Raw genomic sequence first — 26,358 nt, 5'->3', positions numbered from 1 at the left:
GGAGGACAGTGAGTCATCTAGGAGTAGGATCCTATCACAGAGCAGGGCTCCAAATAATTTGTTTCAAAAGAATGCCATAATTGACCTGGAAGTGTTAAAGACACTGTCCCTTTCCCTGTAAGAACTCTACTACCTGAATTAAATTTTAAAAAATACTGCAGTTAAAGTTGCTGACCACAAAGCAATTAAGGATAATCTGCAGTTTGTTCTTCACCATTTCTTTAATGTTGTAAAACTTTAATATCTCACATCAGAATGGCTTTACTGTAAAATAAAAGGAGGTTTTATCATCCCTGACAGCGCTGCCTGTGCATCCCTATCTCCTTGGGCAGCTACGCAGTGGGCTCGGAGTCCTTTCTGCCATTCCAGCCTTATCCACTGTGTTACCCTTACTATATTTCTGTTCCACAGGAGCCTAAAGAAATGGTGCAAAGACTGCTTTACTTTTATCTTTAAACAGAGATTATGGAGAATAGTTCAGCTACAGAAACTACATAAAATACGGGACACGTGTTCCAAGAAGTACTTTATGATTGTCAGTGTTGATGCAGCACCGGGAAACTTGGAAACTGTATCCTGCATACACATGTGAGGTCTGCCTACCCTAAAGGGCAGGGAATTCTAATGAAACAAAAATGTTTTATCCTTCTTTCAAGAGGGACCGCAGGATGTGGTGGTAGTGTTGGACCTTGCAATGCTTGTTGCTGCAGTGTCCATTTCTACAATGTTGCAAATGTCAGTGCAAAACCTAATGGGGGACGGGACGCTGGACACGGACAGACAGTGACCATCTTAAAATGTCTCATTTGCTGGCGCTTTCATATCCACGTGCTCAAAATCACCAAAATGTATGAGTCGGCCCAACACTCGGGCACCAAGATGCTTGTGTTCAAGAGGCCTGTCAGGGATGCTCTGTGAAGATGTGGAAGGCTATACGTCCTCGTGTAGCCTGCATTCGTTGATTGGTAGCCTTATTGCTAGTTTTGGAAGTGCCATTTTGTACCCTTTGGGAGCTAGCTGTGATCAGTCTCCCCATCCTGCCCCACCTGTATGAATCATTAGGATTTACTCATTTTTCCTTGTCTCCCAACCTGGTTGTCCTGAGAAGCTGCATGTAGCTGCACTGGAGTCTTGGTGACCTGCTAAACTAAGTGCCAGTTAACGTGCCATTCTCATTAACCCTTCTGTTCTTCCTTCTGACCTTCCAGTTGTCCTGTACTGTGTTCCTGTTCGTTCTCCAGTCGTACCGACCAGGCTTTCCTGCTGCAGTTCTCTGCCTAGCTCGTGCGTGTGTGTACGTGTGTCCCAGAGCTGCACAAACCGCGCAATTTCCTAATGGGCAAAATTTGACTAACTACATCTACTCATTATCTAACAAACACATAACAAGCTGCACTAACCCTGAAACAGCCTTAATGTGTTGTATTTACACACGTTTTCAATCTGTCAGTCCTCCTAGTTCACATAGTAAAAATTAAGCAATGTTTTTCATGGGTTTTTTTATTTTATTTCCAAGCAGACATCTAATTTCTTTCAGAAACAGAATTCTTGCCCTAATATGGGGAAGAAAGCTACAGAAAGAAAACTAAACTTTCCAAGAAGTGAAAATTGAAATGAATCAGGAGTGGAAAAATTTCTGTGCTGTTAACTTAGCACAGAGACAGCAAAAACATCTTTGACTGCCATCCATCCCCAAATGGCAGAATACAAGGGAGCAGAGCAGAATGCAAAAGAGATGGTGTGTTACAAAAACATTAGACCCTTGAACATCTTTCCCTTAGCAACTTCTAGTGTAACCCTCCCCTTGATAAAGAAAAATCTTTCATGCTCCTCTGTTTCTGATGACAATAACTGTCAGGGCCACATCTGAAATGCTTTTCTGACCACTTCATTGGTATTCTGCTCAGTCACTTACCCCTTTCAGAGCTATTTTAATATTGCAGACCCTTTAGCAGTTTCAAATATATGCTTTAAAATGTGTTAAGGAAAAAAAAATACCAAATTCATTTATCACAAAAATGTTTTCTCCTTTCCTTCAGGTATGTAATTTCTTCCCCCACACACTCACCTACCCCATCCATCCTCTAAATTACTCAGACACGGGGTCCATGGCAGGCTGTGTCAAGTCTTGTCTGTTTCTAGGTCTGCTTTTCTGTGGCTCTATAGGATCGCAGGAGCTGCCCAAGGCTGGAAATGTCCCAGCAGGGTGTTCAATTTATTTCTACATCTCTTAGGTCCAGAGGGCTTTCAAATCATTGGGGGTTTATGCATAGAGAAATCAGTTCCCGGTGTGTTTCGGAGACGCTTTTAAGCACTGGGTAGCTATTTTTTTTTTTCTTCCTGAATCCTGTTGATTTTTGATTTGTAGCCTGAGTTGGCAGGCAAAGGACCCCAATAAAATGTTAAACCTTCTTCTCAGTAATTTCAGAGAAGTTTCCTCCTTGATATGGAAGGCGTGCACAATATAGGTGATGGTGCAGACCACTTTAATGGTCTTATTTGGGGTGATCTATGTAATTCACTAGGGACCTCATCTCTTTTCTGGTAATGCAACAGTTACTTCTTTATTAAAGACTATTAAAGATGTTCCAGCATGTTACCATCCTGCCTTAAGCACATCCTGTAGGCATGATAGGACTTTTCAAACCAAAAGACAATTAAGTTAAATCTCTTTGAGGAGTTGGATCTAGATTGGCAAAGTCGGTGCTGGCACAAAAGTGGTTAACATCTTCCTGCAGCAGCATGGTCTTGCTTCCCTCTTGATGTTGCCAGTGTGAATGTTGTCTGTCAAGAATGCACAGTCTCTTCCTGGGTGGCATATACTTTCCCTGCCTCGCAGCGAGGTGATGATGAACTGCCTGGTTGCTTCTGCATCTGTTGTCTGTACGATTTAATTAGGTTGGTCAGCCGAAGGTGCAACACAGTGGGATGCTCTTTTCACACTTCTGATGTACCTTCTCCAGCTGCTGGCCTTGCTCACTCCCCATCATTTCAAACACTTCAGAGAAAGCCTCTCTGTTTGGCAGCTCTTTGTGTGTCTGAACATCTTGCCGAGCTCTTTAGGAAGAGGTTTGGGTGAGAAGGGGTTATTTAAAACTTCAGCCTGAAAACTTAAGAAGCTATGTAGTGGGGACATACATAAGGGAATGATAACTAGAGGCATCCAGATCTTCTGCGCGGCTCAGGATTAGCCAGCTTTCTGTCTTCCTATTCCCCTGCTACTGTGTAAAGCATTTTCTGGTCAAGGGGATGCCCAGTGCACTGGGAAAGGCAATGGTTGTGGTTCATGCCTACAGCTCTACAGGACAAGGTGTCCCTCACCTGTCCCACTTGCAGAGCAGGCTGATTTGCAGATTGGTGGTCAAGAAAAGGTCTAAAAACTACGGCCTTAGAAGTAATGGCCCAGCACAGATTTTCACAAAAGAAATGAGTGTTCTCAAGGTCCTTGGCCGGAGTTCCTGGACCCATTCCAGTGCTCTGCATGTGATACCTTCTGCTCCTGAGCTGATCGCCTTTCTGAGGTATCAGACATGTATTGCAAAGTGTGACATGAAAGTGGCGTTCTAGCTATGCTTTGTGCTCGTTGCTCCCCACTTCCACAGGAGGACGGCTGGTTGCCTTTTGATGAGGGAATCGGGGGAGCCATTGAAGTCATGTAGCCAACAGCTTGCAGGAAGTCAGCAGAGGCTGTCAGTCTGTCCTGAGCTTTTTATACTGCCCTTCCCAGGCTGGAATGGAACCGTCTACGATGTAATGTCAAATTTAATGCTACTGTGTGCCGAAAAACAGCTGAGGAAACCAACTCTTAGGAAAGCCAGATGCTTTCCTCAGACAAATCTGAGTGAACTGGAATGGGAGAGAACACAGAGACTGGCAGGCAGCCGAAACCTTCAAAGAGATGCAGCATCTTCAAGGAAAGGAGCAGGAGATGGAGCATCTGGGAGGAACCAGCATAGGCAAACAGGATGAATAGGATTTGGCAAGGCCAGCAAAGAAAGGAGTGGGAGCTGTGCAGTATGTCCACGTGTAGCATTGCCAACACCAAGCTGCAGAAGACACCGACATGTGCCTTTTTACATCGCTTGTTTTGCACATGTCTTGAGGAGGAAGAAGCGTTCTGTTGTGGCTCAGGAAGTTCAGCCATGGCTGCTGTACTCCTCCTCACCAAGGCAAAAGGCTACAGAGTAACGCTGGTGGCTTTCAGACCTGGGGCTGAGGGCGGACCGAGTGCTGCACTCACTCCTGATACCTGACCTCCCTGTTCGCCACAGCCAGCGCCATCGAAAATATTCAGGGGAATCCCATAGTAAGTGTCCTTCTGCCCGGTGAAAAGTAGCCTTTGTTGGTGCTGTTCGATTCACCATGCTCACAGCTGCAGGGTAAAAATTATTAAAACTGACAAGAGTCCCCAGGGCAGGGAACCAGAAGGGTCTTCCCCACATTGCCAAACATACAGAAGCCGGGTGCTTGTCTCGCTGAGAAGCTTAAATCATTATACTGAAATTAATTGTTAATTATGTTCGTTTTCTTCTTTAGCTCTAGGGGTTTTCTTTTTCTTTGCCTCACATTTCCAGAGGCATTCAGGAGCGAGATGAGACCAGTGTCTAGCAGGAAGAGATTCAGTGATGTGTGGCCAGAACCTTGAAGGAGGCTCAGGAGAATTCCTTGCCTGGGCCTGGGAGAAAGAGCATCCCTGTTGGAGAAAGGTGTGGTTGGCACCAAAGCTGATGGGCTCCTGTTCTGGTGCTGAAGGCTTGGTCCCCATCGGATTTTGGGGCTCCTTGCCCTTTTATTTCCTTTAAAATTGCCCATTTGGGCGGGTTTTTTTAAGCTATTGAAGGAAGGGTGACATGAGTGATTCCAGGAAAGCAGAACAAGAAAAGTCACCGGTCTGTCTCGAGCTGAGATTGACTGTTTGGAGAGTAACAGCACAGCTGGATCAGTAGCATTTAGGACTGAAAGGCAGGATTGGTCTGGCACATTTCTTCTACTTCCTGTTCAATGTCATTCAGCAAGGTGTGGCAGCTGATGCTGACTTTGAAGAAGTACTGTTTCGAATCCCTCATGCCTTGAATTGCCGGCAGCCTTGTGCGCCTTCCTTTGCTCCTAAGGCAGCAGGCCAGGTGCTAAGATACCACCAGGAGGTTACAACTATGTTAGTTCCTTGTTACCATTAGATTAAGGAAAAGTCCACCCCAATGGTTCACTCCAAGGCAAATTCAGATTTCAGATACTCGCATTTGTCTGAGAAAGAACCGATGTGCCCATTCTCTTTGGGAGATGAGACACCTCACAGCCAGGAGTGTTTGCAGGCTGAAGGCTGCCAGAACCTGTCATCACTTCACGAGCAAACCATCACACACTTGGCTGAAGCTGATCAGATTGGTACCAGCATCCTCCAGGTGTCTGCAATTCCTATTTTTAGTTTTCTGAGCATCACCATATCAACAGCTTCCAGCTTGTTGATCCTTCCTTGAAATACTGGCATTGATTAGACGTTGTTCAAAAACCATCATGTCAGTAACAGTGATGGAGACAGGTCACTGAGACAGGGCTTTGCGTCACGATAACCTCAAGCCAGACTCCAGCTTGTGTAAGGCTGACCCTTTCAGAGGCTGCTAGCCCGAGCAGCTGTGCTGACCCCAGCTGTGGGCAGAGGACCAGCCTGGGGAACCGTGTCACTTCGATCCCCCTCAGAGGCTGCAACGCCAGGGACTCCAGGGGTACTCCCTGCCAAGGGGGAGCTGCTCGCTCCAGCTGAGCTCAGCCGAGCAGCTGCTCTGCCCATCCCTTGAGGAGTCTAGGGAGGATTACCTGGGGGAAGCAAGGTTTTCTGCAAGACTGCATCATCCTTGTAGTCTGACAAATGGTGCTTTTTTGATGTTTGGCTGCAGCTGGGATTGTTAAGACGACATGTCCAACAGCTGCTGCAAGGTGTGATGGAGCATGTCAGCTGAGCAGTGTCACCTGCAGAGCAGCGGGGCAGTGCCAGCAGGTGAAACCTGCTTCCTCCATCATTTCCTTGCTTTCCCAGCAGGCGGCTTTCCCTCGTGGAAGATTGTTCTGCCTTCTGCCCAAAGGGCCTTAATGCTCTCCTGCTTAAAAGCTCCTGCGTGACCTGGTGCCTGTTGTGCCCACTGCTATCTCTGATGGCGGGGAGTGTTTCATGGTTTCTTCTCTTTGTTTTACAATGCAAAACTCAATATAAGAAATGCTGATTTTCGCTCTGGATGGCTTCAGTTTGGTGCCTGGTACCTTTTAAGGTTTTAGTAACTTGGGTAACCCATGGTTTTGCTGCCAGACCTGAAGTTTGCATTGTGGCCCTTGAGAACACAGCTGAGAGCCATGGGACACGTGTGGGGCTCTGCTCTGCAATGGACATCTCCTGCTGCACCTGCACCCAAGTAAGCCGTGGAAGTAGTTACCATAACCACCACACAGCAGCCTAAATAGAGATTTTTATGATCTGTGAAGGGGTGGCAGTGAGCTATGGGGACGCTGTCTGCTTGCTTCTGCCTGCCATGCTTGCAGGAGTGAGTGCCTGAGAGCTGGGGGGGTGGGCTGTCTTCAGATGGTTGGTACCCACCTTAAATACCTTCTACCATTGCGGCTACTGCACAGCAGCTGGAGGAAAGGTTGCAGATTGAGAGGCGCTGTGGAGGGTAGGTTGGTGCCTGGCTGTCTGTCCTTTCCAGCCCTGAGTCAGGCTCTTACCACTTCTTCTGAAAAACCTCTAATTCTGACCAGCAGGTTCATAATCCAGTTGATTTCTGTGGTTTATGCTCTTAAAAAAAAAAGCACCTCAGAGCTGCAGCTGTTGTCAGGGTCCCCCATGTCCCTCCAGGAAGGGCACCGGGAGGTGCACACACACACCTGGGTGGCTTGTGCTGTTTAGGAGCCCCCAGAGAGCAGCATCACAGGTGGGAGCAGCAAACTTGATGCGTGCAACGTGGGGTGCACATAGCACGGACCCTGGGGAGCCCCAGGTACATTGGAGGAAGGAGATCAGGGGCTTTTTTCTGAGTCGGTGTGGGGTGCCGCAGGAGAGCTGCGCGTGCCTGCTGAGCTGCGAGCCCGCTGGGCGAGCTGGGGGGTACACGGGCACAGCGGCTGCTTCATCTGGGCTCCCGTAGCTCTGTGAGCTGGGAGACACGTCTGCCTGGAGAAATGGGGGCGGCTGGGGCTAAACGGTGTTTTTCAGTCCGTTTCTCAGGCGTGCTGTAATTGTGTCTAGACAGGCAGTCCCTTGGATGGCTGCCTTGTACCTTGCGGGGAGGGGAGCTGCTGCTCCCAGTGGGTTTTGCCAGCTCTCCTTTGTTTCCTAAAGGGTTTTAACTCTCCTCGGCTACAGTAGAGATGTTTCCTGGCTATTCTGCCTGCTGGCTCGCTTACAAATCGCATCCAGCATAGGGGACCAGAGCCATGCCATTCCTGTGCCTGGTGGGGCAGAGGGAAGGGGAGCGCGGGCGGCAGGACCCCCACCGCACCTGCACGGCTGCCGCCCGCGCTGCCACCGCAGCTCTCCTGGCACCGGGAATTATTTACAGTCTGCGGCGGTCTCTGAGCTCCCTCTTTCTGTATTCTCCAAAGGTTCTTCTAATGTGACTGTCAGCATGTAAATGAAACCCTGCACAACGCCTGCAGCTCTTCACCAGGGTCGCGGCTCGCCTCTTCCAGCCGGCCGTGGAGCCAGGGGGAAAAAACCCAGCAAAGATGAAAACATTGTAGAAAATGAAGGTTAGAAAGAGGCATTTTAAGTTAAAAAAATAGGCAGCACGGATTATTCTACTGCAAATAATGAGGGGTGTGTGTGTGAAGCCCAGGTCCTGGGGGCCTGCTCAGCTGTCTCTCTGGCTTGCTGGGGAGGGTGTGGAGGCATCAACTGCTCGCACCTTTGGTCGCTTCTGTTCCTTGGCCTTTGCCGTGAGGCCACCCGTGTTCATATTGCCACAGTAAAACTGGGCATGAAGCTCAAGTGGTACTTGAGGGAGGGGGAGAGAGAGATTGTTTTCTTTTGGAGTTGAGTTTTTCTAATTGCGCATCGATTTTGTGGTGCCTCTTTTTTTTTTTTTTTTTGGCCATAGCAGGTTATAGTTCAAGAGGTTGTTGTCAGTTCTGTGATCTGATAGTTCAAATCTTAATTATTTAATAAAGGACTGCATTCTTAGATACAGAGCTTTCCTCATCCCTCATAGTTGTGTGGATACCAAAATACTGCTTGGGGTCTTCTGCACCTCCTGTTTCTCACCTCTATCCTGAATTCCCTTGGGGATCACTGCTTGAAGAACAGGTTTGAATTCAAGTAAGATCAGACTGAACGTGACACCTGAGACATGCTAGGCTAGGGCTTGAAATGGACCTAGTCACCCTTTAAAAGGTCTTTTTCCCTGTTTCCACCTTTCTGGCAACTGTGTATATAAAGCAACTGAATCTCCGGTGATCTGCGTTATGGAGCATCTCAATGGGAATTAATTTGAGCAGCAATCTGTCCACAGGTCGATTCACTCGATTGATACCCCAATAACCCGTGTGCTGAGTACCTGCCGTGCTACCCAGCACCGCTGAGCAGATGGAGTAATGCTACCACACGCCTGCCTGGTGTAGCTGGGAAACTAATTGACCATATTTTCAGAATTCATCTGCTGGAAGTGCTTACAGCAGCTGTTGATTTCTTTCCCAGCTGCAAGTAAAATGCAAGTAATAATAAAGACCTTTTGTGTGTCTGGTGTGTCCAGGCAGATGATCATTTTGTACAGGGAAAGCGTTAAAGTGGGCTGCAGGTGAGAAAAGGCTTATGGAAAGGCTGTGTTCACCACAAAGGTACCAAAGCTTCCAGTTACACCTGTGTTTTATTGGATTAATGCGGTTACAATGCAGTATGGAGGGCACCTCCCCAGGCAAACAACACATGCTGGCCACAAGCATCTCCTCCCCAAACCCAGACAAACAGAAGAAGCTAGAGCTCTGCTGCGTGCTCCAGAGGTTTGGCTTTATATTAGGAAAGAGAAGAAGCCCTTCCCAGACGAAGGAGCTGTGGCATGGACACAGGCAGGGGCAGCACACACAGTTATGCCCAAGGCCGTCGAATGAGGGGGGCTAACAGCGCAGCGAAGCCTAGTCTTGCAGCGAGAGCTGGAGCCTCTGGTCCAGGATGGTGAGCAGGGAAAGCGAAACATGTTGAGGCTGTTCCAGGTCAGGTTTGTCTGTACAAGGAGAAGAGCAGTAGAGTGCCCTGACATGAGGTCAGCTTACATGGTACGGCAGGGCTTGTCTGGCCTTTTCATCCAGGACCTACTGGAGGTGGCTTTGTAAAATACTGCTGGGGAAGGAGAGCGTGGCAGGGCTGTCTTTGGCTGCTGGAAGCTGGGATGTGCGGATGCCCTGTGTGCTGGCAGGTGTGTCGGCCAGGGGAGCCAGGGAGAGTCCTGGGTCTGATCCTGGGGCACACCACCTTTCTTACTGGGATGGTACTGAAACAGCTCTCACCTAGGCACGGGCTGTAACGGGAGTTATCACAGCAGGCAGGACAAACCCTTAATCTAGCAGTGCTCCTGACAAGGAGAGGGGCACAAACGGAGACTGGTTCCAAAGAGATCACCAACACATTTTGAGACAGGGTGCATGCAACCTGTCCCAGCTGAGCGAACAGGTTCAAACCTATCACAGGCACGACTGGAGCTGTCCTAGGCCTTGTTCATTATTTAGCGTCCCCAGCAGATGACAGGGTGTGTGGTGGTTAAATAAGTGGCCAACCTATCGCTGGTCCTTGGGTTAGGAAGAGAGGGGACACTGCGGTAGCGTTGCGCTTCTCATGTGATCAGACCTACCAGAGGGCTGGCAGCCACCTCTCTGCCTTGCAAGGAGCAATAAAACACGAGCTGGTGGCACAAGGGAAGGTTTCGTTTGCAGCTGGGGCAATTTTCTCGAGCACTGAGACTGCCCCAGTTTTATGGGCAAACCTTTTGATGGAGACAACAGGGATGCTGTTGTTTCTCCTTCAGTGCTTCGTTTCCAAGTTTCCTTGCTGAATTTTTGCTCTTGGCTGCTGATTGAAGGGATCAGGATTCTTCTCAAAAAGGTCATGGCCTGCCCTCTCATTAGGAATGCTGCACATGAGCCTTCTGCAGGCTGAGGGTCCAGCAACGGGAGGGAAAATGCATTCCCAGCACGTAGGCGGTGGAGATGAAGGATGCTGTCCGCTCGGGTCCTGTGTGCTCTGCGAGCCTGGCAGCTCCCAGTGGCATGGTGGCCAACCTTCCACTGCACACCCAGGTCTGCCTCTCAGCACTGCTGTGCCCAACACTGAGGGACTCACTGGTTTGCCTCTGTCTTCTTCCCATCCCTCCCCAGAAGCGGGAAGCACTTGTTCTTTTTCAAGCAGGAGCGTTGAGGTTTGGTGTGGGAAGCTAGCCGTGCAGGCGGGCTGCCGTCCTGCTCTTCACGCTGGCGCAGAGGGTGCCTAGCCATCAGCAATGACCACATCACGCCGAGCAGCACTGCTTACGGCCGAGGGGAGCACGTCACTGACCACGGCGCGTGAAGCAGAGGCAGGAAAGGGCCCCACACCTTGTCCCCAGCCCAGGAGTCTGCTGCAAACCACAGACGCGCAGCCCGGTGCTGGCCCCGCGGTCAGCAGCAGAGGATCTTGAGGAAGGCTTTGCGGAAGTCGGTGTTGAAGGTCGTGTAGATGATGGGGTTGAGGGCACTGTTGACGTAGCCAAGCCAGGTGCTGGCACTGTAGAGCCCTGGGGGCACGTGGCAGGATGGGCAGTGGGTGTTGAGGATGTGAATCAAGAAGAAGGGCAGCCAGCAGACTATGAATGCTCCTGGGTATAGAGAGAGGGAGAACACAATCTGTGACTTCAGAGAAGCAACTGCTTGGGAAAAGGCCTGCACCTGTGCCCTCTCCCTCCATCCTCTCACTATTTCCATGGGCGTGTCTGCATTTGGTAAACGTGGAATAAATACCATGTATTCCCGGTACAGCCGGGCTCGGCAAGAGCTCAGGCTCCTCGGGACCAGTTATGTGAATGGGTGGATGGGGCTTCAGAGGTGGCCTGGTGACTGGCAAAAGCAAGTGGCCACAACTTAGAGGGAAAGGCTGCTGCCTTTGCTGCTTTAATCCATTACGACAAGGGCTGCATTATTTTCTTACTACTGCTGGGTTAATGAGGGGAAGCAGCGTGTCTGGTGACAGTGGCAGGTGGCTGGGGCACCACTGTCCTGGCTTCTCCATCCAGCTCTATGAGGGGGTTCCTCTGCTGTTCCTTGCCTTGATTTCCCCTTCTGTAATTGGACCTAAGAGCTGCTACGTGTATAGAAACTTAGGATTTCATCTAAAGTTCCAGCTTAATAATAATGAAAATAATTATAATATAATAATGATGATGATGATGATAGTAGTAGTAATAATAGTAATAATAATAGAAAGGTAAAGGGAAAGCAAAGGTGCTGGCTGTTCCTCCCTCTAGCAGGGCTTGTTGGCCACTGATATAAAACAAAAGAATAACAAAACAAATAAAATGCTAATATACTTGGCTCTCAAAATTTGAGAGCATTACCCTAGATCCCTAAATGTCCACTGTTGTTTCTCTTTCTTTGTGAGTTTGTGGACCAGCTGAAGTCTAGGCTTGGCTTGCATTTTTTTAATCTCAATACTGTATTAGGAGATTCCTTTCTCTTGCAAGCCCCAAACCATCACCCCTTGCACCCCACTGGACAGCGTGGCTCTCACTCACCCAGGACAATAGCTAGCATCTGTGTAGCCTTCCTCTCCCGAAGCTGGATCAGCCGGGGCTGCTGGTGCGCTAGCTTCAAAGAGCTGATGGTTTTGCCATTGCTGAGCCTCCGTACCTCCAGTCCTGGCTTCAGACTCTTTCTCCTCTCTTCCAGCCTGCTGTGTTGTGTAGTCCCCGGTGGCTTGGTGAGGGATGCCTCATGGCAGAAGCTGCGGTACCGCTGCAGGCTGAAGACGGTCAGCAACTTCCTTTTAGGAGACATCTCCTGGCCTGAGCATTTGAGTGGGAGACAGGGGGGAAAGGTGCCTTGGCATCTGTTTGGCAAAGCTTTTCTCTCCGGGTGTTCCTGCAAAAGAGGATGCCACAGAGAACTGGGAACCATCCAAACCATTCCCTGGGTCAAAGGATGATGAGGAAAGTTGTAGGAGTCATCCTTAGCCCCACCGGCTGCTTAGGCTTGCACCTCATCCTCTGGACTGACCTTGGCTTAGCAGAGGGGTGAACTAGCACCAGACAACTCTCCATCCCACCAAGGAGAAGCATGAGAACAAGAAGAGCTGACACACTCGCTCTGCTAAACTTTCACTTGTATTTTTCAGTTGGCCCTGCTCCCCTCAACATCCCCACCCTTTTTTAATGTAGCTTCACTGTGAGAAAATGGGTAACACAAGCAGGTATGCATGACCAGGTGATCCCTTTCAAACCATCCTGCTGGTTCCCGTGGTTGCAGATATTTCATCTAGAAAGGTCAGTGGAACAAATGCTCCATGCACCATGAGCATTTTGGCTTCCTAAGTCTGTCAGATGAAGAGTTGTGTTGTTTTGGTTTTGTTGTTTGGGTTTTTTTTAATAATCTACATTAAAGCCTGCGAAGCCCTGAGAACGAGGCTTCATAAAGCAAAAATCAATAAATGAGGAAATTAGCCAGACTTCTGCATGGCTGAGAAAGCCCAGATCTGAAGAAATATTGAAGTAGGCTGTGCTCTTTTCTAGTGGCTCGGTTCTAGAGGGCAGAGATACACAGGGAGCATCCTCTTTCTAGAGGGATGGAAAGGATTTAACTGGAGCTTCTGCATCTCAAGTATCATGGTGTATGAGTGAGGGATGGGATGAAAACATGCCATGTCCCTTCTCTGTGCTTTCCGTTCTGTGCTTTGACCCTTTGCAGAGGAGAGATGATGCATGCCCTGTCCTTTTTGACAGCTCCTACTGCATCGATGTGGATCTTACTTTGTGTGCATAACACGGTTTGGTGCTGGCGCTGTGGCTGCCCTGCCAGGTGAGCGTTCGCTTCTTTTGTCTTTGTCTTAGCACGAGGTAAATCCGGACATAGAGCAGCAGGGTTACCATGAAGGGGAGGTAGAAGGACACCAAAGAGGAGTAGATGATGAAACTAGGGTTGGATATGGAACAGACACTGGGATCCCCTGGGGAGGAGAAGAGAGAGAGAGGAGCGGCTGAGCTTAGTACAAGGAGGCGCTGGTGTGTTGGCAAAGCAAGTCGCAAGGCAGAGGGGGGACAAAGGCAGTCTGAGGGGTGCAGGGATCTCCTGTCTCTGTGGTTGCAAATTGTGCTGTGACCTACCCACTCACCTAAGGGATGCTTAAAATGGACTCTACCTAGGGCCATCTAGCACGACCCAGTAGGCATCTGCCTGCTCTTCTGGCCAACAGCTCTGCCCTCTTCTCTCAAGTCTACTCCCATCCTTTCTCCTTTCACCCTCTCTCCTATTCCTCTGACAGCCTCTGCGCTGCCTGGATGCAGAGGCATGCCTTCACCCCGTCAGTCTGGACCAGGCAGCGGGGGACAGCAGCACTTCCCACCCCGTCTCCTTCCCACCTCAAGCACCACACAGAGGATGGACAGGGAGCAGGGGACTTCTGCCTGTGGCTCAGGGGGGAGGAAGGCTCCCCTGCCCCTCTGCCTCCAGGGAGAATGGGCTGCCCTAGGTGAGGGCAAGGAGAAAGACCAACCTGCTTCCAAGGAGAAGGCCAAATTGTTGGCTCTCCTCAAGGGATTAGGTGAGGAAGCAGCCAGCCAGTTGGATGGGAAGGAGGTTTCTCACAAGCAGTGCCAATATGCAGTCCTTGCTGTTTAGAATGTGTCCTGAATCAGATTTAAAGCTGGACCTGTTGATACCAGCAAGATGCAGTAAGGTGGGGGTGGGGGTGTTGGACGTGCTGCACCTCTGGAGATTTGATTTGTGTGCCCAGAGTGATTGTCTGGGGGGGATCTGTAGACCTGGACACCATGTCAGTGTCTGCCTGAGCAAATTGCAAGTTTATAGACAAAAGCACATCTGCTCTCCAGTGCTGGAGATTTTTCTCACCCTTCACAGTGCACCTTACAGTTCCCTAAAATTTCCTGTAACTAGGAAAGTCTGCAGGACCCACATTAAATGACCTGGCCATACACAGGGCAGCTCCGTGTCCCATCCCTCCCTGCGTGCTATTGTTCGGGACGTCACCTACCTGTAGTATTGAAGCCGAAGAGGAGAGGGCACGACACTGCGAACGCCAGCATCCAGACTATCACGATCATGAGAGAAACCCTCCTGCAGGAGCTCTGCCCGGTGCTGTACTGGTACTGAACTGGTTTCACCACTGCAGTGTATCTGCAGACCAAACCAGCTCCAGAAAGAGGAGAGGTAAGAATGGAGGGAGGAAAAGGACCAGGTTTTAAAAGGAGAAATGAAAGCAATGTAGGGGACACGATGGTGAACGTGGTGAAGAAATGGAAGAGGAAAGGAGAGAAGATCAGATGATGGCATCAGCAATTTGTAGAAATGGTAAGTGGGGTGTTGCAAGGAGGAACAGAGGAAATCAGAGTTAGTTGGCAGCACTGCAGGGAAATGCTTGGCAGACCTGCCGGCATTGTGAAGCTACTAGGTTTGGGATACCTGCTGGATCTAGAAGCCCCAGGACCCCCCCCTATCCCGTGATCCCCGAAGGTTATATGTGCCCTGCTGGGAAAGAGCAGTCCCTGGAGCAACCACAGCCTGCTACACCCTGTGCCTCATCCACCCGCTCTGGTGTCGGCCTTGCTGACAGCCAGAGGGTTGCCCATGGTGGGTGTCCAGGGCCTTCGGCTGCTGGGATGCCCCAGGGGATGCAGCTCGGCAAGGCTCGGATTTGAAAGCCACAGGAGTCATGTCTTCAGGATAACCTGGGGGCTGCTCCTTGCAGGCAGAGCCAAAATGAAATGGGGATAAAGAGTCCCGTGGAGGAACACCAGGCCAAGCCAGCATTGAGAGCTGCTTCATATGATTACCCTTGAGCCACATATTACAAAGGTACAGCATGCAGTGCTTTTTTCCTTCCCCCACCCCTTGGTCCTAACAGCACCACGTGTGCTGAGGTCTTGGCTCCCAGCCCTCAGCGTTGCTTAAAATAGGCTGGTTTAAGATGCGGAAAAACAGGGCAAGGCTGAAGATTAGACAGCGATAACCTTCACCCCTCCCTATGCCTATGGCAGGATTGTGTTTGTTAAAACTTCATGAGTGAGGTCTCCAGAAAAAACCCTCTTTGACACTCAATGGGAATTAGATGGCCAATGCTGGTCCCTGCCTTCAAAAAGCATGAGGATGTGGCCGGGTGCCTACTGGTGATGTTTCGCTGCTTGTGCCTCTCTGCCCTCAAGTGCAGGCGCCTTCTAGCACATGGTGGGCAGAGCCTATTCACAGCAGTTGTGGCAGCGACAGACTGGCAGGGAGGTTTGTGTCCCTGAAGACAGCAATGCTGCCTGTGCAAACCCCACTTTCCTGCCCTAGCCACACTGGGGTACAGAGCCGACCCCCATCTCCAGACTGTCTATCCCCTTGGATGCTGTTGGCTCTCACCTGTCAATGCTGATAGCGCAGAGGTTTAAAATGCTGGCTGTGCACATCATTACATCCATGGTGACGAAGATGTCGCAACAGATGCGGCTGAAAGTCCAGACTCCTCCCGTCACCTGCACCAGCAACCACAAAACTGTCAGCCTGGTTCTGCATCGAGTCCTGACGCCTTACGTATACAGAGGTGCTCTCCTCCAAGGGTCTCAACAGCTACGTGCGTTCATGTCTGCTGTGATGTGCAGAGGAAAACTGAGGCGCCTGTGTTGTGTGGCAAGATAACACAGCGGAAGGTCATGGAGAAGGAGCCGCACCTTGATTTCAGTCCTTTGGTTACTCTCACAGAGGGAGGCAGGGTGAAGAAATAGGTAGCAGCTATCCTTTCCCTTGAGCCCTAGCATGATAGATTGATTTAAATTTGATATCACTGTATCTATCCTTTGATTAAGGATCATCTGATTAAATCTAAGGGCTGAAAAGTGTTTCTCAGCTTAGCTGCTGGAGTTCTCTTGCAGGCAGTGAGCTGGGAAAGTGCTGCAAATTTTATGCATTTATGTATGAAACGGACCTGAGAGCCCAGGCTTCTCTAAAACCTTAGTTGGATTCTGATCTCAGTTACATATTTTGATTATTAGATCTGAGCGAGAACTCACAGGCTACTCAGATAAAGGGTTTTGGTTTGCTACCATGTCCAGCTTTTATTCTGGTTGGTTTGAAATTTTAATCTGAAGCGTGTAAGCATGAAAGCTTAGCTGTGGCTGATCTTTGTGATGGGGAAATGCATTTTTTGGCCCAGCTGTCAAGTTCTTGACAATGACCTTTTTGGATGACAACATATGCTCCAAGCACCGTGTGGCACTGCTGTCGTCGGGGCTGGGATGATAGCCTGACTCCGAGTGCTCCAACACAGAGGCAGCCCATCCTCCCACAGATCAGCCTGCTATGAGTACAGCAAAGGAATCTAAAGCTGCACTGGGTGCAGAAGCGGGGGTAAGAGAGAAAGAGGAACTGGTGCTAGATCCAGATCTTTCTGCTTACATTTAGACCTCATCTGGAGTACCGCATCTGGTTTTGGGGCCCCAGTACAGAAAAAACATCGATAAACAGGAGTGAGTCCAGCGGAGGGACACTGAGACAGTCCCTGGGGCTGGAGCACTTGTCCGGTGAGGAGCAGCTAAGGGAACTGGGCTTGCTCAGCCTGGAGAAGAGAAGAGGTGGCTTTGGGGGGTGTGGGGGCACTAACTGCAGTCCCCTAGTGCCTACTGGGAGGTTATTAAGAAAGTTGGAGCCAGGTTGCTAAGCAGACGGAGCCAAGTTTTTCACAGCAGTGCAGGGTGGAAGGACAAGAGGCACCAGTCGTAAGTTAAAAGAAGAAAAGCGCAAACCGGTTATGGAGGTAAACTTTCTGACCATGAGGACGGTAAGGCAGTGGAGCTGGCTGCTTGGTGAGTCTGGCCAGGCTCCATCCTTGGAGGTTTTCATGACCTACTCAACAATACCCATCCCAGACCAGGCTGGAGAGGGTGCCACAACTGAGCTTGGCTCCTAAGGCAGTGGGTCAACCCTGCAGCAAGTGTCAGTGCCTAGGAAGGACGCAGCTCCAGGACGCAGCTCCCTGCAGAGAGAAGCGCTTGTATAAACACAGAATTCATTTCGTACGAGTTGTTTTCAGAGTTGTATAAGAAATAATCCTGAGAAACTGAAATGGTTTTGATTGTGCCAGCATTCCCGCACATGGGCATAGAAACTCACGGGGTCTTTGGGGTGTCCTCTGCTGGACCCAGCTGCTGCGTGCCAGAAGTCAGGTACTGGATGAGGTAGCCTTCCATGAGACCTCCTCTGAATGAATGCAGGGGAGAGAAATGGGAGCTGGCTTGCAAAATGCAGTGGGGAACTGTGCTTTCATCTTCAGTTCTCTAATACTTGTGGGGCTCCTTTGTTTTCTTTTTTAAAAAAAGCAAGCAAAGTAAAAAAAAAAAAAGCAACAAACCAAACCCTTAGAGCTTTTCTGCACAATTAGGTAGGCTACAAGATGTGCAAACTGAAGGCTGTCCCTCTGAAATTGGGGACCTTAATAGGTCGGTTCAGTTTTCAAAGAAATCCCACGCCGTTTTTGCTTTAGTTGCAGATTTTGAGATCTGCTTGACCACCTCAAAATATATAAAAAAATCATAAATGCTGGAAGCCTTTGCAGTGGGAGCCAGTAAGGGGTGTTTCCGTAGTCGGAGGCAAAATGCAATGCAGTGTCTCTGTGATCTGCGGACTCTGAAGAATATTTCACCAGGAGCCAGTGCCAGGTGTTTGGTGCAAGCCAGCTGCTGCTAGCCCAGCAGATGTGCAGGCTTTTAACTGAGGGAGTTTCCAAGGTCCTGAGCACATTCAAATGCTAAACCCAAGAATGTGTACCATTAAATCTGAAGAAGGTGCTGGTGGGAATGGCTCTGAAGTGAACCCTTTCAGGATGATGCGTTCAGATCACACCACCTGCATACTAAGCTGTAGCTTGTATGAAGATGATACTTGACATATCAAAACATTTGGGCTTAAAACCCGTCCTCGCTTCCACCAGCCACAAATTCCACAACGGGGTGTAGCTTTGCTGAAGTCGGTGAAGTAGTTAATATTTACCTGTGGGGTATGCAAACCCAGAATCTATTCCCAAATTTAACAATGAAGAGCCTTTTTATTACAGGCCTCGTTCATAATTTTTTTTTAATTCTATTTCTGCTCTTCCTTTTATTACTGTGTTCCGCTCATCTTTGCTACAGCAGCTAGAACGTGCCAGTGTGCTGGCAGGGTACCTGTTCTTCATCCCGCTGGTGCCTTTTGTCCAGGAATCTCAAAGCACATCACAGGTATTAATTGAATGAACCCTCACAACTGCCTGAGTGAGGTGGATGGTCAAATATTATTTTCTTACAGCTGATGAGAGCAAACCACATAGAGGTAAGCTGACAGAATCTCTCATTACCACTCAGTTTGTGTGCAGCAGAAGTGGGAATAGAGTCCAGGATAAAATCCCAGCTCTGGCAAAGACAGTGCTAAAGCACCTTATAGACTGTTCAGGTCGGGTTCTCACCTCATCTTTCTTGATGACCAGTCCAGTCTGCTTTAGCCACAAAATGTATTAATATTTGAACGTTCCAACCCTATAGGAAGCCTTCCAGTTTAAAAAAAAATGAAAATCATTGTGCATTCATAAGCTTATGCAAATCCACCACTCTCTTGAATCCTTAAAAATAAAAAGACTCTCTGAAAGTCAGATATGTATGATGATGCCGTATTGAGCAGTAGATGGATTTGAAAGTACGAATGCAAAGTTACACAAGGTGATGTCAGGCAGCGGTGTATCTAAGCGTGCTCACTCAAGTGCTCTGTTTAAGAAAGGGTTCTTCTTGGGGGTGCTGTTAACTCCCTGCAGCTGTGAAATGGCTGCTTATATTTTTGCATGGCAGGAGTAACCAAGAGCACGCGTGCAGTCAGATCTGCTGACAAGTGGTAAACTGCCGAGCTGCAGCAACTCGGTTGTCTGCCCTGCTTTTGATGGTGGCCTGGCGAGCTCCTTGAGCTCAAAGAGCTGTTGTAGGTCTCGCTACTCCAGTGTGGGAGCCACAGAGGAGGAGACAGCCTTACTCTCACTCGCCCTGAAGAGAGCTGCAGGTTGGACCTCAGTGACAATCATCTTCTGACGCTTTTTTCCCATTGGAGGTAGAACTGGATGTTGTGAGAAGACTAAGGAGGATACTGCAGGCCATGCTGCTCCACGTCCTCCTCCGTTTATACAATTACTATAAGGCACGATGGTATTCAATGCCATCAAGCTTTAGTGGGCAGGGCACCCTAATGCCACTATCTTAGAAACCTTGGTGAGCTTCCGTAGTCACACCAGGCACAGCATCAGAGGTCAGTAAAGAACTGGGGTAGCAGTACGGATATATTAGACATATCTGTTGACCCCTGAAGATTGCTAGACACAGTGCTGAATAGCATTTTTATGCCAGAAGCTTCATTAGGTAGAGATGAGGATTCTGAGGTTATAAAATGTTCCTGTTGTTGCTCTGTCACAGCCTTCCCCAAAGGCTTCTCAGAAAGAGACAGTTCTGGTCTGCAGGACTGATAAAATGAAAAATTGCATGGAGAAGGTCCAGGCCACAGATGGCTCTAAAAATTGAGTGTAAAGCACAAAGTTCACAAGTGATATTTAAATCTGAGGTATTCATCCACCTTTAGCTTCTCAATAAATAGGTCTCAGATGTCTGGTTTGGCAAACGTTCAGTAGATGAATAGCTATTGTACACAGGTTTGGGGACTGAATGACTTCTTCACAATTTCCAGGGCCATAGTGTACTCAAGCATGATGCCATTTCTGCTTCATTGGTAGCAGTGCTGATCCATAAACAGCAGCAAATATCTAAACGACTGCAGGGCTTTTTGGAGTGTTTTTTTAAAATCTTAGTCTTGCTGGAGTCCTGCAGCCTAGATCTCTAGGAGGTACTGCTGGAAGTGGTAGTTCGGGTTTGGGATGTATGTGGGTTCTTCTCCCTGTTGTTCATGTGCCTCTTGGATCAGCTACTTTGATTTACCCAAGATTTCATTACTCAAGCTCCACAGCTGGAAACCAATCTTGAATGGGTCTGCAAACACAGCTAGACAACAGATCTGACCACAATACTGCCATGGGGACAGAAGCTGCTTCTCAGATGTGCCTCAGTCCCACCCTGCCCATGGTAAGAGTGAGCGTTAGGTCTTTTCTGATGCAAAGCATATTGTGATTTCATTAAAGACTGGAATACACTTGAGGTGAACTATTCCAATCTCAAAATTTGGGTTTTAATAATAAATTTCAGTTGCAATCAAACTGCAGAGTCTAATCCTGGCTGGCTGGGATGGCTCCACCACACCCCGCCCCAACTTATTCCTTGCTTTTTAATCATTCAGTGTAACCCAACTGCGCTGCAGGCATCCAGCAGGCCAGCTCCAGGACCGCTCTGCAAGGAGTGGTTTCACTGTTGCTACTGACTTAATTAGGAACGTAATCACACATGCGGTTATCGTGGTGCTCTCTTTGTTCCTTCACTCCACAGCAATGCTATATAAAAATAATTAACCATCAGTGCCCTTATTAATAATGCTTATACACCGAGCAAACCCTCAATTTCTCTTAATTGTAGCCTTGCTGAGACAGCAGTGGGCACAGTTTGGGAGAGTGGCCTGGATGAACACAAGGGAAATGCCCAGGCTGGGTGCCAAAGCCTAGAGCTGTGTTGCCTACTCAACATACTCCAGTGGCAGAGGAGGGCTGCAGACCACTGCCAGTCCCCTGCTACTCGATCGAACCTCCTCGTACCCCCAGAGTTGGTCTGGCATTTGCCGGTGGTGTCCTGCCTTGTCCTACTTTCTGTCCACATGCTGCGCAGTCCATCTGCACGAGTCAAAAGCCTGCTCTGCTTCTCCTCTGTTTTGCAGGAAAGAGGTCAGCCAAAGGTGGGCAGCTGCCACCAGAATATTTACCCTACCCTTCAGCCTGATCCCCGCTCGGCCCTTGCAGAAAGAGCATGAGGCTTCTGCAAGATTATGGCTCAGAGGCTTATTCTGTCTCTGTTCACATGAGAACACGGTACTAGGGCTCAGCTGAAAGCTTACCGCTGATAGATGCTCACCCTAATTGTAGACCTACCAGTTTTTGTGAATTAGTGTAAAAATGCTGAACAGAACAGATAAAAATGTCAGCTGTAGCATACCTTCATGTATTTGCTTCAATAACAATATTTATACCAGAAGTGGCTTCAGTAATTCAGGGGGTTGCCATGGGGCGGCAGGGGCGGATTTAGTTTCCATCATTGCTGCCCTGCAGTGGTGGAAACCTTTGCTTTATCTGATGGTGTTGTCCATACTACGCATGGTTGTGCCGCTACATTTTTACGCCGGCCAACGTGCAAAGATCAGGGAAATAGAGTATAAGACACCCCAGGGCTTGATGAGTCATTTGAAGTTACTGTGAAAATGCTCACATGACTTAAAGAGACTTCGGAGCCTGTTCTTCGGCCTCATCCCTTTGTCAGCCTGCTTGGAGAATTGCTTGGAGGTGACTTAACATCATGGACATCAAGGCTCTTAAACTCTGCAGGAGATGGGGATTTGACTTGTTTTCTGGCCAGCGGGAGTACGGCTTGATCTGGGCTCTAACAAGGTATTTCCACCCTATTGCCTCCCCACCGCTCCTGAATCATCATGGCAACCCTTCTGGCTGATGGAGTCAGCTTCAGGGATGCTCAGATGAAAGCGGCATTAGCACATCAGAACCCGCGATCTACATTACTGGCTGTAGCCCACCCGCTTTCAAGCTCAGAGGGGCTGCGCTCTGCCAGGAAGAGCAAGGCTCAGGGCATCTGCTGACGCGTGGGACCGTGGTGCATTTGTCCAATCTGCAAGGGCCACCTGTGGGGCTGCTACCCACCCCACAACAGCCCCAGAGCTGGCTGGGGGGTTAAAACATGAATGGACTTCACCTGTAGCAGAGCTGGCCCACCCTGAGAGCGTGCGCTAACGCCGGTGCACTCGTGCTGTGGTTAAATTCTGCTGATCCTTCCTAAGATGTACTCACCTCCAGGTACACCACCCATGGCATCACCAAAGTAGCCACCAGCAAGTCCGCCACCGCCAGGCTCACCACAAGGTAGTTTGTTGTGGTTTGCAAGGTGCGTTCCCTCAGCACGGCTAAGCAGACCAGCACGTTCCCAAAGATGATGGCCAGGATCAAGATGCAGTAGCAGAGGGCGTAGTAAGCGTGTGAGTGTGGCAGGTCAGGCTCTGTAGTGTTGTCTCCCCCACAGGGAAGAGGGTCAGTGGTGTTAGGATGACTGCTGGTTCTTGTGAAGAGGGCCATGGGGACACTGCTGCAAAGAGAAAGAAAGAGCTGGCTGAAAACTGGAGCTCCACAGTCATTGTGGAGAACTGCTTGTGGTGGATAGCGTATGATTTTCATACTTCACAAACACTACTTCAAGCCATTTATAGAGGTCTTTTTTTCCACTCATACATAGGCAGAACTTTACTTAAAGTCCTGCTTGGCCTGTTTTGTTTTTCACCGAATCTAAGCCAAGAGAAGAATGCAAAATCCCGCCTCCTGTGTGCATCCGACAGGTGCATCTTACCAACCAACGCAGCTGCGCGGAAAGCAGCAATGGTTGAAAGATGCACCCAAGTCATCATACCAGAGCACAAGTCAGCCAGGCAGGAGAGCAGCCTGCAAGACAGCAATCTGTAGTGCTGAGGAAGACCCAACACAGTTACCCAAACTAGGGCTTGGCCAGAAGCTTGGACCTAGGAATCTTTTCTTCTGGGAAGTACCCTCCCTCCTCCCTCGTTAAAAAATGTCTTCACTAACTTCATGCACTCGAGTGCTTGGCAGCCCGGCACACAGACCGCACCTGCAATGCTCGAGTAGCCTTTTGCATCCTGGCCGCCTGGCAGTAAGCACCCACCTAGGGAATGACTCTTTTTCTGCAACCTGTGTCTGTCCCAGGCCGCCTGTTAACATAACGCTCTGCTTCAGCCCTGCCGGCCTTGCCAAAGCTTGGCTGTCCCCGCTGCCCCCAGCTCATCCATACTGTGCTCTGTTTTCCATGCCTGGCCAGAAGATGTGCTTCCTGTGCTGAAGAGCAAATCAACTTGTCATTTGGGATGAAATAATGGAGTGATGCTTGCGGGGTACTCTGCATTTCTTTTCCTTACAATGGATTCGTGATTGTGCCCAGGAACCTATCCTGTCTTGATTTAGAAGGAGGATGATTTTTTTCCAGGAATAGGAAGGCTGCTGTCCCAGGGTTGTTCTGTGACATTTAATTGCCTGTATCTGATTTTATTTTTTTTTCTTGCTAGTGCTCCTGTCGCTGAACTCATCATCAGTGTGACAGTTACGAAAGGCAAGGACAAAACGTTGCAATGCCAATGATATAAATATTACTCTGCTCCACCTCACCCCTTGAACAGCAGCATCTGTGATGCACACGCTCCTAGAAGAGAAGCTGTTACAATGGGTATAAATTGCTCCAGCCCCTTGGCATATATTTATCCTTGAAACTGGTGTCACTCACCCCTGCTGCCTTGTAGCTGGGAGAGGGCAAGGGCTGAATGAGGTAGAAACTGAACTTCCCTCTGTCCCATGAACACAGATCCCCCAGGACAGGGGTGAAACAATCTCTTATGGCTTGTGTTGTGTTTGGAAACATCTGTGCTTGTCTCTCCTTCTCTGTCTTTCTTCTGCCAGCCCCTGACACAGGAGTGAAGCCTTCCACTGGACAGCAGGATTTCCCGTAGCGTGAGCGCTGCTGCCGAGTCCGGGACTGTTTGCTCGTCAAACAGTTCCGCTGCAGCCATCCAAACACAAGACTCATTTAGCAGCGTCCCTTGCACAGACAGAGCTCCTACTCTGGGAAACCTGTATTGGCTGGGGCCATGAAAAGCTAGTATGCTAGTTCCTTTTTTTTTTTTTTTTTTTGAGAAAGCCTACCTTAAGCAGCTGCCTAGTTGATACGCAAAGCCAGGGCAGGGAATGAACAAAACATCACGCACGATACCACCAAATGGCTTAAGGCACCACGTTACACAGTTTGCCAGCAGGTTTCCTGCCCCTTCTGCCACCCCTTACAGCCTAAAGCAGTATTTTCCACTTTCGCCCAGAGGTCGATCTTCCCCCCCAGCATCCCTCCCAGCTCCCCCCCCCAGCCCTGCCAGGCTCCCCCTGCCTTGGGCTGCCCCACACACCCCGGCCCTGCTCACTCTGTCCACGGCCAGGGCGCTGCCAGCCAGGCGGGTACCGGGGTACCGGGATGCTGATGCGCCGGGTACCAGGATGCTGATGTGCCGGGGTACCGCGGTACCCGCGTGCGGGGCTGGCGGGACACGGGGGTACCAGGACACCCACCACCCTGGCAGCGAGCTGCGGCGGGGGCGAGGGTCGCTGCCGTGGGGACGAGCTGACAGAGGGGAAAGGGGAGGATGCTCCTCCCGGTGGCCTCAGCCTCGGAGGGGTCCGGGTGCAGGTCCCGGTGCGGATGGGGGGGTCCGGGCGCGCAGCGCAGGGTGCAGGGCAGGGGTACGGGCTCCCAGCGCTGGGGCCAGGCGCCGCCGCGGTTCTGGGTCCGGCTCCGGCTGCCGGTGCTGCTCCGCACCCGCCCCCGAGGGGCAGCGGCGCCCCTGCGGCTGCCCGCCGTGCCCCGGGGGGCGAGGGAGGCGGGGGAAACCGGGAGCGGGGGCTATGGGGCAGGGGTCCGCCGGCACCGGGCAGGAGGGGAGCGGGGGGGCAGCGATCTGGACTTACCCCCGGTGGCACCACCGCCGAGCAGGGCTCAGTCCCGGTCCCGGCCCCGGTCCCGCCGCCTCCCGGGCCGGCCCGCTCCCTCCGGCCGCTCTCCCGGCGCGGAGCCGCGGGGCGGGGCGGGGCGGGGCGGAGGTGGGCGGGGCTGGGCGGGGCTGGGCACCTCCCCCCGCCCGCCCCCGCCCCTGCCCCTGCCCCGCCGGCGGCAGCGGCCGGTTCCCCGCCGTGTCCTGGGGAGGGGGGTGGCAGGGCCGGCGGCTTCGCGCCCCATCCCGCCCCTTCCCAGAGGGCCCTGCAGAGGGGTCTGGGCTCGTTCTGGAGCCGGGGCCCGCAGCAAGGGGGTGCTTTGCGGAGGGGCTGACCTGGTTCTGCCCGGCAGGAGGAGGGGGGAGATGGGAACCCCGAACCCGGGCCGAGGGCTGGGCCCCGGGGTGCCGGTCGGGGGGGAGCGGGGGGAGCTGCCCACGCTCCGGTGAAGGCAAACAGGCAGAGCCCTTCGGGAGACAATGAGCGTGCGGCTTGGGATAAAAAAATGACGCTTTAAAAGTTGTTAGTTTAAAAAAAAAAATCAAAGCAGAGATGATTTTAAAAAGGCAGAGAACTGAAAAAAAAATCTGAAAATAAATTCCCTTAAAACTGAGATTAAAAAGTGCTGGGTAACGGGGGAGGGAGGCGGGAAGGAGAGCGATGCTGGGGAAGTGTCCCTGTCCCGGGAGCGCTGCCTGCAGGCACAGCGTGGCGCATCCACCGGGACCAGAGCGGGACCACAGCCACCGTCACCCAGCCACGGCGTCCCCTGAGCTCTGGGGTCAGGCCTCTGAGCCCAGTTCTGCTCGGACGGTGGTCCCTGGGTGGGCTCTGTGGGTACTAATGATGCTGGTGGGCCTCAGGGCTGGGCTGTGCAGGGCTCCCAGGGCGTGGGAACCTCAGCGGTGGGGCTGGGGGCTCCCTTCCCAGGGTTGCAAGAGTTTCAGGAGCAGCACTGCAGCCCCAGCAGAGAGAGGGGAAAGGGCTCTTCCCCTTTATGCACCCACTGGTCAGGGTGGCCATGGGCTAACTTACTTGTAGGTGGGCAAGAAGAAGAGGAGATGCTGCGGAGAGCAGAGTCTATTTATTTATTTTTAAGAAATCAGTTACCTTAACAAGGGAGCCTTGGGACACTGGCTGCCCTGGATGGCCTCTCCTGATCACAGCTATCCAAGGTAATCTCTCCAGGGATGAGAGAGGTAGAAGGGAGAAGTGCTGTAGAGAGCACTCGTACGCGCAAGGTGTGAGAGTAGCAGCTTTAGCCTGGCTGGGGATGCTGGAAGTGCTCACACAGGACTTGACGGGGACTAATGAGCCCCAACACCTTTAACCAAGGCTGTGACTACCCTGAGGCAGGCTGGTGGATGGTACTAGATGAGTGTGATGAGTCACTGCCTAGTCCCTACACGTGACACATTTGCAGGTGTCCTTGGTGTGGTGGA

The 26,358-nt window shown here is 50.6% G+C and overlaps 1 protein-coding gene across 2 annotated transcripts; it reads right to left on the bottom strand.

The window, feature by feature from the left end:
- Positions 1-51: 51 nt before the first annotated feature.
- DRD3 (dopamine receptor D3) lies at positions 52-24,975 on the bottom strand (the record flags this gene model as incomplete). 2 transcript variants are annotated; one of them, XM_080393633.1, is made up of 7 exons in its annotated part: positions 52-10,826; positions 11,739-12,084; positions 12,969-13,165; positions 14,210-14,352; positions 15,577-15,689; positions 22,175-22,466; positions 24,893-24,975. In XM_080393633.1, the coding sequence occupies 6 exons, from the start codon at positions 22,454-22,456 to the stop codon at positions 10,630-10,632; spliced, it is 1,278 nt and encodes a 425-aa protein (XP_080249759.1). In that variant the 3' UTR covers positions 52-10,629. The 2 variants fall into 2 exon arrangements, with proteins under 2 accessions (XP_080249759.1, XP_080249760.1); XM_080393634.1 differs by lacking the exon at positions 24,893-24,975 and having other exon boundaries at positions 22,175-22,555.
- Between the last annotated feature and the right edge of the window lie 1,383 nt (positions 24,976-26,358).

Source organism: Falco punctatus (genome assembly GCF_963210335.1).
Source record: "Falco punctatus genome assembly, chromosome: 6".
NCBI lineage: Eukaryota > Metazoa > Chordata > Aves > Falconiformes > Falconidae > Falco > Falco punctatus.
The sequence above is the reverse complement of the archived record's forward strand: the minus strand, read 5'-3'. Positions and strand labels throughout refer to the sequence as shown.